The sequence below is a fragment of the Ambystoma mexicanum genome, chromosome 5q, assembly GCF_040938575.1.
Source record: "Ambystoma mexicanum isolate Mex_15411 chromosome 5q, UKY_AmexF1_1, whole genome shotgun sequence".
In the NCBI taxonomy this organism is placed as follows: domain Eukaryota; kingdom Metazoa; phylum Chordata; class Amphibia; order Caudata; family Ambystomatidae; genus Ambystoma; species Ambystoma mexicanum.
In genome coordinates this window covers 1,380,193,451-1,380,205,632 of record NC_090933.1, presented here as the reverse complement: position 1 = coordinate 1,380,205,632, position 12,182 = coordinate 1,380,193,451, and the positions used below count along the sequence as shown (strand labels likewise).

Genomic DNA, 12,182 nt, shown 5'->3' with positions numbered 1-12,182 from the left:
GTCAGTTTTCTCAAATAACCTTGAAACTCCTCCCCCAGAACCACAGCACTTCTATGCACGTCTGACTGGACCGCAGAGGTGATAGTGCTGTGTGTATATGTCTTCCTGTCACTATTTCATGTGGGGACAAGTGGTGGTCTTTGCTAGGCTGGTTCCTCATTTCAAATAGATAGTGCCAACGGCAAGCAGTACACCCAATTTTTCTTTAGGGTGTGACATAATTTGGACAGTCTGCTTTTCAAAAGGCTGTTTATTTTTTCCACAATGCCGTTCGCTTGCGGGTGATAAATGGAGCATAGTTTGTGGGTGATACCCAACATTGTCGTCACTGCTTTGAACAAATCATTGACGAAATGCATCCCATTGTTTGAGCGTATTACGTCGCATAGCCCCAATGGGGAAAAACTTCCCTCACCAAAAACTTTGCCGCATATTTTGTATCTGGGTTGGCGCAGGGTCCTGCTTCCACCCAGCAGGAAAAGAGGCATACAACCACTATCAGATATCCTGATCTGTTACACCTCTCTCCCATGTCTGCGTAATCAATATGCAGTTCACGGAATGGTCCAATGGGCCGGGGCAGTGTTCCTCTCAGTGTTCTTAGAGTCATTCCTGAGTTATATGTTTGACACGTGCATTCTATTACCATTTTATACACATGCTCGGTTAGCCCTGGCACGAACCAATCTTCTTGTATGTCTGCAGCGATATGCTGTTTTGCATTGTGGGCGCAAAAATGAAGCTGTTGGAACACTATCTCTAACAGTTTTTCACTACTTTACCTGTATTGTTTTGTTGCCAGAGGAGGTCTGTGGATGACTGACTGCACCCCCTTTTCCCCATACCTCTTTTTCCTCTGGTGGGGCTTCCTGTTGCAGTTCAATTATTTGGGAGATTGGCATTGAATTATACCCCTCACCTTGCCACTCCTCTACATGCTCTTGTAACACAAACTCACCAGGCATTTCTTTTGTAAAATATGCTGTTTCTTTCGCGGCAGCATCCGCTGCCGCGTTCCCTAATGAGATGAAGTCACTGTTGTTTGTGTGGGCTTGGCACTTAACTAGGGCTGCCACTGTGGGTTCTTTTAGAGCTTCAATTAATTCCATGAGTAGTTGAGCATGTTGTACTGGGGACCCGTCTGCCCTCCTAAATCCTCTTCTCCCCCACTGTGCTAGTCCCCATGCACTGTTGTCATGTATGCTGAGTCTGTGTATATGGTTACTGAACTTCCTTTGGCTGCATGTAGAGCTTCAATTAACTCCACCAATTCCGCTGCTTGTGCCGAGAAGTGTGCTGGCAATCTTTTTTGTACAATTACCTCATACTCTCTCTCCTCCAGTCGTACCACTGCAGCCCCTACATGCTTTTCTCCTGTATCACAATTTATTGATGCTGACCCATCCACAAAGTATATCTCTCCTTCTGTGAGTGTATTTATACTTGCTGTAGGCATGTCACCATTCTCCCCCCCCCTGTATGTAGCACAATCATGATTCTGCATGTCTTCCACTGTGCAGGCTTCTGTGAGGAATGTGGCTCGGTTCACTGTCTTTATGTTTGCACTGGACAAGATGATCTCATAAGCAGTGGCTCTCTGTGTTGTCAATGTGCATTTTGATCTCTCAAGTATCGCGAATAGTGAGTGCTCCACGAACAGAGTCACGGAGCACCCCATCACAATTGTGGTGCTTTTTTCAATGGCAAACGCTGCGGCTGCGAGAGCTTGTTGGCAGGTGAAGTGTCCTTGCATTACTGCATCAAGAGTGCCGCTGTAATATGCTAATGGTTTGTGGCCCAAAGAAGTTTTCTGTTCGGCACAGCTGTCATCAATGTTCCATTATAATGGGAAAATAGATAAAATTCCCGGTCATAATCTGGGGTTGCTAAGGATCCGCTTGAAGCCCAAATCCAAGTGCAACTCTTGGTATGATTCCGACCTCACCACCCTTAAACGCATATGTAGGGCGGCTGAGAGGAAGTGGAGGGTATCAGGCGCACCCCCTGACAAACTGGCCTGCCACCTGCTCCAAAGGAAGTACAGACTCTCTGTCCTCTCTAAGAAGAGAGCCTACATCCAAAGCTGTGACTTTGTGGCATCAAAGCAATTCAGCCGAACTTGTCAAAATCTGCAAGGAGCTGGCCAATCCTGCTGCAGTCTCTACCTCTCCTGTCCCCTCTGCACAGCCATGGCTTCTCATTTCACTACTAAAACTCAGGACATCCTGTCCATCCTCCTCTACCACTTCTGGACCATCTGAGGCCAGCTCTCCTCCTCCTTTCCCCTGTTTACCCCTGACAATGTTTCTAGACAAGTCCAATCTATGAAAGTCTTGTCAAAGAAGGTTCTCCCCTGCTCTACCAGAACCATCAAGGACCACATCGACATCCTTGCTCCAGCCTTGGCTGACTTCTGCAATCACTCCTTTGCCACTGGAACTTTCCTCTCCCCCTTAAGCACTCCCTTGTGCACCCTCTTCTAAAGAAGACCTCAGCCGATCCTTCCTCTCCGGCTAACTATCGCTCTATTTCCATCACTCCTTTCCTGGGCAAACTCTTGGAAAACCTAGCCATCTTCTGGCTTAATCTGCATTCTGAATCTGTTAGTTGCCTTCACGACCACCAGTTGAATTCAGAGCTGCCAGAAGCATGGCAACTGCTCTCCTGAACACCCGTGAAGCCCTCCTCTCCAATCTTGACTCTAATATCCCTTCTGTCTCTTCTATCTCTCTGCCTGTGGTATTCCCCAGGGGTCTAAACTTTCTCCCCTGCTGTTCAACCAATAACTAGCACCTCTTGCCCACCACATCGCTGTTCTTTGCTCCAACATTCAGTGTTATGTGAATGACACCCAGCTCTTTTTCAGGCTCCCCTCAGCCGCCTCTGCGGACAGTCTGGAATGCGAGACGGGGTAGAGGCGGTTGAGAAGGGGGAAAAAATGTACATGACTTGCATTTCAAATTGTAACTTCAACAACAAGAAACCCTCTCACCGGATTTTAGATGTCGTTTATCTCATCAGCACACACACACACGTCTGTGTCGGAGCCTCTTCAGTGAACGTCGCACTGGTCTCAGAGGGGAGAGCCTTCGGTCACAGGTGAATCACCTTGTTGAGCAGTAGTTGCGGATGTGGTCTGAGGTTTCCGTGGCTGCTGGAACAAGGGCTTCCTGTCTTAGCAGTGGCCTCCACGAATTCATCTGAGCCGACAATCCCGCACTGATCAACCGTTGGGAAAAGGTCCAAGCTGGATCCGTCTGTTAACAATGCCCATCTGGGTTGCCAATTGTAAACAAGGGCATTTACAATACCATGTGATTGGATTCGCCCCGTCTGAAAATAATAGAAGACAACACTTTTTTAAATCAGGTATACAGACTCCAACACAGAGGTTTCACAAAAGCTTGCATTTATTCAAAAACACTTAAGTGGGAAAGCCAAAGGCGCAATGACAGAAAGAGAGCCATTGAAGCCTACTGACTGACAAATTCAATACACAATATTCACGATTATATATGCAGATATCAGACAGCAATCTCAGACATTACGTGCCTTGGCATCTCATGGCTGATTAATCACCTCTCCGTCACTTCTGCAAAATTATCCTATATGTCAGGACAGTATATGTATTTCTGAAAAGGGCAGTCGCGTCATAAGACATCACAGGGTCATGTTTAATAAAAAGGAAAAAGGAGGAGAGCAACGCGACTGTGCGTGTGTTTACTGTGTATAAATACAGTAAAACCACGAGCAGAAAAGGGAAGTGTTCAACTGATCTCGTTTATTAATACATTCCTTTCTTGCAGTTTACGGTATAGTTTGACCAACGTAAGCAGAATTTTATTTCACATCTGGGATGATCTGATGTACTTTTAACACATACACATTTCGGTGAGAGGTCTGCTTTTCATAAATTTCAGCGGGAGCAAGCAGTTTTCTTCATGCATCATGTATTTGAGCAGCGAGGCCCAATGTGAGGCCTAATCTTTTCAGCTTTTATAAATGGCCCCTAGCAGTTTATATTATGATATTATATTATGATAGCAAACTCCCATGAAAGCCATATGGTATGAGCTGATGAGCAGATAAAATGGAGTTTTCCACACTCTCTGCTTATCCACCTCCAACTCTCTTGAGGGTCAGTCGCTTTTCCAAGCAGAGAGTTGGGGGCTGATCTCTATCTTCGGCTGGGGCCTCACTCTGGAACAGCCTCCCTGTCTCCCTCAAACTTGGGCAGAACCACCTCCGGTTCCGGAAGCAACTCAAGACCTTCCTCTCCCCTGTTGAGGACCTGTTTGTTCCACACACTGGTCAGCTGGCCACCCTCTGAACTTGGGACCAGATCCCTGCATGTCCAGTTGCACCTCGCACTGCCTCTTGGCTCCCCCAGCACTTGTGGTCTGTATCTGTAACCCTACAGCCCGCTCTCCCTGCACGTATGTGCCTCCCGTTGGCTGCACTTTCTTACATGCACTGAGCCACCCGCGGCTGTACTTTTGACTACCTACACTTCTACCTCCTCCCCCTCCCCTTTGGCACTTCTCCCCTTCCACTCCCCTGCACTTCCGCGATCTGAATGACACAAGGCCTAGTAAGATCGTTGTCTTGTCCTCCCCCTGTGTACTCCTCCTTGTCTTGTCGCGCCTAGAAACACTTTTGTACAGGCGCGTTATAAATGCCATATCATATCGTACAACTCGCCTCCCATGAGCCGCCTGTTTGGCTGCAGGCGCCTTCCTATCCGAGGCAGACCCGGGAGCTGGTAGGCGACCGCCGGCCACCATCGAAGGGCCTCCTTCAAAGGGGTTGGACTGCCATGTCTCTGCCTCACTCTGTGCCAGCATCCAGGCAAATATCTTGTGGAAGAGGACCCAGTGGCCTCAAGGCCCTCATCTAATCCAGCTTCCCAGGCCTTTTGAAAGATGGCCGTAGGACTCTCTTTTTCTTCTGGAGGCATACAACTATCCTCCCACAAGCTGCCTGATTGGCTACAGCTCCTTCCTATCTGAGGCAGGCCCAGGAGCGGGCAGGCGACCACCACCCACCATCGAAGGGCATCCTTCAAAGTGCTTGGGCTGCCCTGTCTCTGCCTCACTCTGTGCCAGCATCCAGGCAGAAACCTTGTGGAGCAGCCCCCGGTGGCCTCAATTGCAGCATCTAATCCAGCTGCCCGGGCATTTTGAAAGATGGCTGCCAGGCTCACTGCTTCTTCCTGAGGCATACAACTATCCTCCCACGAGCCGCCTGATTGGCTGCAGGCTCCTTCCTATCTGAGGCAGACCTGGGAGCCAGCAGGCGAACGCCGGCCCCCATGGAAGGGCCTCCTTCAAAGGGCTTGAACTTGCCTTGTCTGGCCCTGTCTGGGTCCTGGAGGGCCCGGGGCGGGGGGAGAAACTAAACTGGTAAGCAATTCCTCCCTCCGGGTCTCCTCACTTGGCCCTGCAGCACCTTGTGGCCTCCTATGCAGATGCTCTACTGGTGAGACCGCTCCTGTGTAACCTTACTAACAATCTTGCCGTCCTCCCCATCTCATATTCATCTCCCTCACTCCTCGTGCTTTCCTCACGGTCCCCCACTTTCTGGCCCCTGCATTTGGGACTGGTCCACCTCCCTCATTGACTTTCTGCACCCTCGCTCTTGATAGATTCTATCTTTGGCAGTGACATCCACACAGGCCTTTAACCTGCTCCTCACCTTCACTCACAGTGCCTTCTCCTTCCTCACTGAGGCATTGCCTTTGACTTTTCACCATGTACTGTACGCACCTTACAATTTCCTCTTACCAAACTGTGTTTTTACTCACATGTATGGAATTTTGAATCTGCCTATCTGCATATTGTCTTTAACTTTGCCACTGTGAAATGTATCTCTATATCCAGAGCATCCAAAAGCTTCATAATAAGTGTCAATCCCATCTGAGTTTCTAGTTTCGTATCGGAATCCAAGTGGAGACACCTTCTATGCCAGGTGACCGAAATCCCTGATTTTGTTTTGCTTGAACTACATTCTCGAGGTATTAGTCTGCTTTTTATGACTCCATTTCCCCTGATCGCTGTCTTTAGCTCTTTTCTCTTCTGCTTCACTATTGGGGACATGTGTTTACAATGCTGATCCAACACAATGGCCCTCTGCTCGGTGTCCTATATACATTTCAATAGTATTTCAGAATTCCATTAAACCAGTTTACTAAAAAACAAACATGTCTTTTTGCTTTTCACATATGCTCTTTAAAACAAGAAATATGTATTTGTTGCTTATGTAACACTAATCCTGTTTTTCCTTTTCCTTCAAACAGGGCATGGAAACCAGTGAAATGTTTTTAAAAGATTTTGTTTGTAAAATAGGCCTCCTATGACCGGTGGGTCTCGGGAGAGATTTCAGGTCGGTCACTCCCAATGTTGGGCCTCTTACCGTGGGACAAATATATTACATACTCTGAAGACAATGAACTAAAAAAAGGACTAAAATTATTAACAATTTTTGAAGATACATCCAGTTCCTATTTCTCATAAATACCAATCGATAAGGAGGTCATCTGTGTCCAACCCATATGCAACACTGTACCACTAAAGGGGGTGTTTGAGCCATTGGGCTATGAACATATGCAGCATTCTGTGCTGTATAGATAAGTTACTGCATATGGGAATATCCACACAGGAGGTACTAACCCCAAGAGAGTCTACGTTAAAGTACTGAATGGGACACATCCTCCTCTGAAAAGGATAACACAAGACTTCAAAGAATACATTGAGAGGCTAACAAGAGGCACATGGCAAAAGAACTGACATGCCAACACATTCAATACAAATGGATATCTAATGACGCTTCTTATGTGCTGCAAAGGAGTATGACTACAGGTGCTCTGGCTGTGACAACTATTTCAGGACATAGGGCCATCTAATGCTAAACAACTGAATCTATATAGGAGAGAGGATTTGACAAGGTGCTCCTTATAAATAAATCAATATTTAAAAATAACATTGGCCCAATGGAGGCACTTTTGGAGTTATCTGAATGTGAAGCGACTATTAATGAAACAGGCCATATATGGCAACAGCAGCTATTTCACACCGAAGAAAAAGAATGTAAAGACTCTGAATGTGATACTACTTTTAAAGAAACAAGTAATCTATTTATACATCAGAGATATCACACTGGGAAGAAACCATATCCATGTCCTCAGTGTGATAAGGCTTTCAAGCAAAAGGGCCTGCTATTGATACACCAGAGAATTCATACTGGGGAGAAACCATATGCATGTTCTGAATGTGATAAGGCTTTCAATCAAAAGGGTAACCTATTGGTGCATCAGAGAAATCACTCTGGGGAGAAACCATATGCATGCTCTGAATGTGATAAGGCTTTCAATCAAAAGGGTCATCTATTGATACATCAGAGACATCACACTAGGGGGAAACCATATGCATGCTCTGAATGTGATAAGGCTTTCAAGGATAAGGGTAGCCTATTGATGCATCAGAGAAATCACACTGGAGAGAAACCATATGCATGTTCTGAATGTGATAAGGCTTTCAATCAAAAGGGTCACCTATTGATGCATCGGAGAAATCACACTAGGGGGAAACCATATGCATGCTCTGAATGTGATAAGGCTTTCAGTCAAAAGGGCCCGTTATTGATACACCAGAGAATTCACACTGGGGAGAAACCCTATGCATGTTCTGAATGTGATAAGGCTTTCAATCATAAGGGTAACCTATTGGTGCATCAGAGAAATCACACTGGGGTGAAACCATATGCATGCTGTGAATGTGGTATGGCTTTCAAGTATAAGGATAGCCTATTGATGCATCAGAGAAATCACACTGAGGGGAAACCATATACATGCTCTGAATGTGATGAGGCTTTCAGTCAAAAAGGCCCATTATTGATACACCAGAGAATTCACACTGGGGGGAAACCATATGCATGTTCTGAATGTGATAAGGCTTTCAATCAAAAGGGTCACCTATTGAAACATCAGAGAAATCACACTAGGGGGAAACCGTATGCATGCTCTGAATGTGATAAGGTTTTCAATCAAAAGGGCCCGCTATTGATACACCAGAGAATTCACACTGGGGAGAAACCATATGCATGTCATCACTGTGATAAGGCTTTCAATCATAAGGGTAACCTATTGGTGCATCAGAGAAATCACACTGGGCAGAAACCATATGCATGCTCTGAATGTAATAAGGCTTTCAAGCATAAGAGTAGCCTATTGATACATCAGAGAAATCACACTGGAGAGAAACCATATGCATGTTCTGAATGTGATAAGGCTTTCAAGCAAAAGGCTGCTTTATTGTACCATCAGAGAATTCACACTGGGGAGAAACCATATGCATGTTCTGAATGTGATAAGGCTTTCAATCAAAAGGGTCACCTATTGATGCATCGGAGAAATCACACTAGGAGGAAACCATATCCATGTTCTGAATGTGATAAGGCTTTCAGTCAAAAGGGCCCGTTATTGATACACCAGAGAATTCACACTGGGGAGAAACCATATGCATGTTCTGAATGTGATAAGGCTTTCAATCATAAGGGTAACCTATTGGTGCATCAGAGAAATCACACTGGGGTGAAACCATATGCATGCTGTGAATGTGGTATGGCTTTCAAGTATAAGGATAGCCTATCGATGCATCAGAGAAATCACACTGAGGAGAAACCATATACATGCTCTAAATGTGATGAGGCTTTCAGTCAAAAAGGCCCATTATTGATACACCAGAGAATTCACACTGGGGAGAAACCATATGCATGTTCTGAATGTGACGAGGCTTTCAAGCAAAGGGGTCAACTATTGATACATCAGAGAAATCACACTAGAGGGAAACCATATGAATGTCCTCAGTCTGATAAGGCTTTCAAGCAAAAGGGTAACCTATTGGTGCATCAGAGAATTCACACTGGGGAGAGACCATATGCATGCTCTGAATGTGACGAGGCTTTCAAGCATAAGGGTCATCTATTGATACATCAGAGAAATCACACTGGGGTGACACCATATGCATGCTCTGAATGTGATGAGGCTTTCAAGCATAAGAGTAACCTATTGGTGCATCAAAGAAATCACACTGGGGAGAAACCATATGCATGCTCTGAATGTGATAAGGCTTTCAAGCATAAGGGTAGCCTATTGATGCATCAGAGAAATCACACTGGGGGGAAACCTTATGCATGTGACCACTGTGGTAAGGCTTTCAATCAAAAGGGTAACCTATTGATACATCAAAGAAATCATACTGGGGTGAAACCATATGCCTGCTCTGAATGTGATAAGACGTTCAATCAAAAGGGCCCACTATTGGTACACCACAGAATTCACACTGGGGAGAAACCATATGCATGCCCACAATGTGATAAGGCTTTCAAGCAAAAGGGCCAGCTATTGGTACACCAAAGAATTCATACTGGGGAGAAGCCATATGCATGTTCTGAATGTGATAAGGCTTTCAAGCAAAAGGGTGCTCTATTGTACCATCAGAGAAATCACACTGGGTAGAAACCATATTCATGTAATCTCTGTGATAAGACTTGCAAGCAAAAGGGTCAATTTTTGATACATGAGAGAAATCACTGTGGAGGGACGCCATATACATATTCTCAATGTGATACAACGTTCAAGCAAAAGTGTGAACTATTCATACATCAGATAAATTAGACTAGAGGGAAACCATACACGTGTTCTCAGTTTGATAAGGCTTTCGATTTAAAGAGTCATCTATTGCAATATCGAGACATGACACTGTGCTAACACCATATACATGTTCTGTGAGCTTGTCAGACATCGGGGAAACCATATTCATGTCATCTCAGTGATAAGGCTTTCAAGGAAAATGGTCACCTGTTGATACATGAAAGAAATCACACTGGAGAGAAACCATATGCATGTCCACAATGTGATCAGGCTTTCAAAAACTTTATTATAGGACAGGCACCATGTGAAGTGTGATTCCTACTAGTGGCTGTTCACCTCTTTGTCATAAAATAAAAGATTTTTTGGGTGCATTTATTGGGGTCTCCAGTCACATATCAAATTATTGTGGGCCCAATTTGTATTATTGGATACTAATTTATTTTGCAGTTTCATACACTGACACCACGAGAAGCACTGAAGGTGCAAAACGTGCACATGTATGCTTGGTTCTGCTTTAGTCTGTCACCAATCATGACTTGTTTGTAATCACTGATAAATTCTTATTAGACTAGGATCTTTTTTCTGATTAATAAACATTTTTAGAACTGGCCATTATGTGTATTGCTTAATTTGTCAACCCCTGAAAGATGAAAGGCTAAGAAGGCCCTGCCTCTGGACTCAAACCTGTGAATCGCAAACTGCCCTTGGGTCAGAGACTAGCACTTAATACATGAACTATCCACCTGGACAAACACAAATCTCATCCAAATAGACAGTGTAGCATCCTCCGGCTCCATGGCACCATGAACTAGATGACAGAGTGCTATCAAACTTTCCTGCCAAAACTTACCATCCCTCACTCATCACAGTCCTTTTATATCTAGTGAGTATGAGCAGATCCCAGGGAGCTGCCCTCTGTCCTGTAAAAACATATCTCACATTAAAACCATTTGTCAACTGTCTAAAGAAGCAAACTTTTCAGAATATAGGACTAGATGCCAAAGTTATGTTGATTTTTCTTAACTCAATTTAGCACTACAGTCGATAGGCGATGGCGGCAATGATTATTAAAACTCTCCAGAGGTTTGTATTCCTGTTTTCTGCACTGAAGTGCAAGTGCTTCCCTCCTGTCCAGGAATGCTTTGCCTCTATTATGGGGTTGTTTACTGCTCGCTTACTCTTTCCTCTTTCCCGCCGGAGGCCATTGTACCTTCTCAGTCTTTGTAGGATTCTCTGTCCTTTCGTTTCACAGAAGAACTTGAGAATCTTCGGACCATGATTCGCTCTTCTGGGCTACAGACGTCTGGGCCACCTTATGCGGCCTCTACTCCCAAATGACTTCATGTGTGCTCCTCTTTTCCTGTTGTTACTCCATAGGAAAATATTGCAGCTAGGGCAAAGGTTAAATCTGCTTCCACCAATGCTCTGATTCCTCTTCCCGTGTTGGAAAGAACGATGCCTTTAATAGCACGCTTGATCACGCAGGCTATGAATAGTTCTGGTCATATACCTTCCATTTTGATCTACGCCTTAGTTATTCCTCTTCTTAAGAAACCTTCTCTGGATCTATTCTGGCTAATTTCCACCCTATTTTTCTAGTTCCATTCTTGACAAAACATCTGGAGTTTGTAGTGGTTCTCTGCCTTAGTTTTTTTTTGGGAGGATTCCATTTTTGTTGACCCCTCCCAGTCTGGTTTTCGTCCAGGGAGCAGCACAGAGAGAGTGCTGTTCTCAGTGGTGGGCGATCTTGCATTGCTGCGGGACCAGGGTGGCGTGGGAGTGCTGATTCTTCTCAACCTCACCGTCGCCTTTGATACCATCAATCATGCCCATGCCGTCCTGCTTGATCGCCTCATTGGGGCTGGCCTCTCTACTGCTGTTCTATCTTGGTTTATTTCCTTTTTATTTGACCAGACTCAGTCTCTCTCTCTCTCTATTTTTCTCTCTCTCTCTCTCTCTCTCTCTCTCTCTCTCTCTCTCTCTCTCTCTCTCTCTCTCTCTCTCTCTCTCTCCCTCTTGCTCTCTCTTCCTCTCTCTCTCTCTCTCTCTCTCTCTCTCTCTCTCTCTCTCTCTCTCTCTCTTCCTCTTGCTCTCTCTTCCTCTCTCTCTCTCTCTCTCTTCCTCTCCTCTCTGCTTCTACTTCTCTGACCCGCGATGTCCCTCAAGGGTCTGCCATCTTCCCGGTATTGTTTATCTAAATTCGGCCTGGGATCAAGCTCATCCTCTCCCATAGAATGTTATTATTCGTATGCCAATGATACTCAAATCATTGTTTGCCTTGATCTCTCATTGGACAAGACTGTGCCCAGGCTGAGAGCATGTTTGGCTGCCATGGGGCAATGGATGTGCAACAATTGGCTTAGGCAGAATGTTGACAAGATTGAGGAGGTGTTAGTGTTGGGCCGCCCTTCTGCCACTGTTCTTTGGACCCCCTCTTTTTGGCCCTCCTCTCTTGGTCCTTTCCCTACTCCTGTTGCTGTGGTGAAGGATCTGGAGGTTAACATCTTGTCCACCCTTCTACTGGTAATCAGTG

General features: G+C 45.2%; 2 protein-coding genes across 2 annotated transcripts in view; one reads left to right on the top strand and one right to left on the bottom strand.

The window, feature by feature from the left end:
- The window catches only part of LOC138498183 (zinc finger protein 850-like), a 55,188-nt gene extending 44,929 nt beyond the window's left edge, over nt 1–10,259 (top strand). The window contains exon 2 of the mRNA XM_069622065.1: nt 6,296–10,259. Within this exon, the coding sequence (XP_069478166.1) occupies nt 6,989–9,514 (2,526 nt within the window). The 5' untranslated portion in view covers nt 6,296–6,988 and the 3' untranslated portion in view covers nt 9,515–10,259. The remainder of the gene's footprint in view (nt 1–6,295) is intronic.
- Nucleotides 1–12,182, bottom strand: part of LOC138498184 (zinc finger protein 850-like) — a 346,849-nt gene that overhangs the window by 208,635 nt on the left and 126,032 nt on the right. The gene's annotated exons all lie outside the window — the stretch shown is intronic.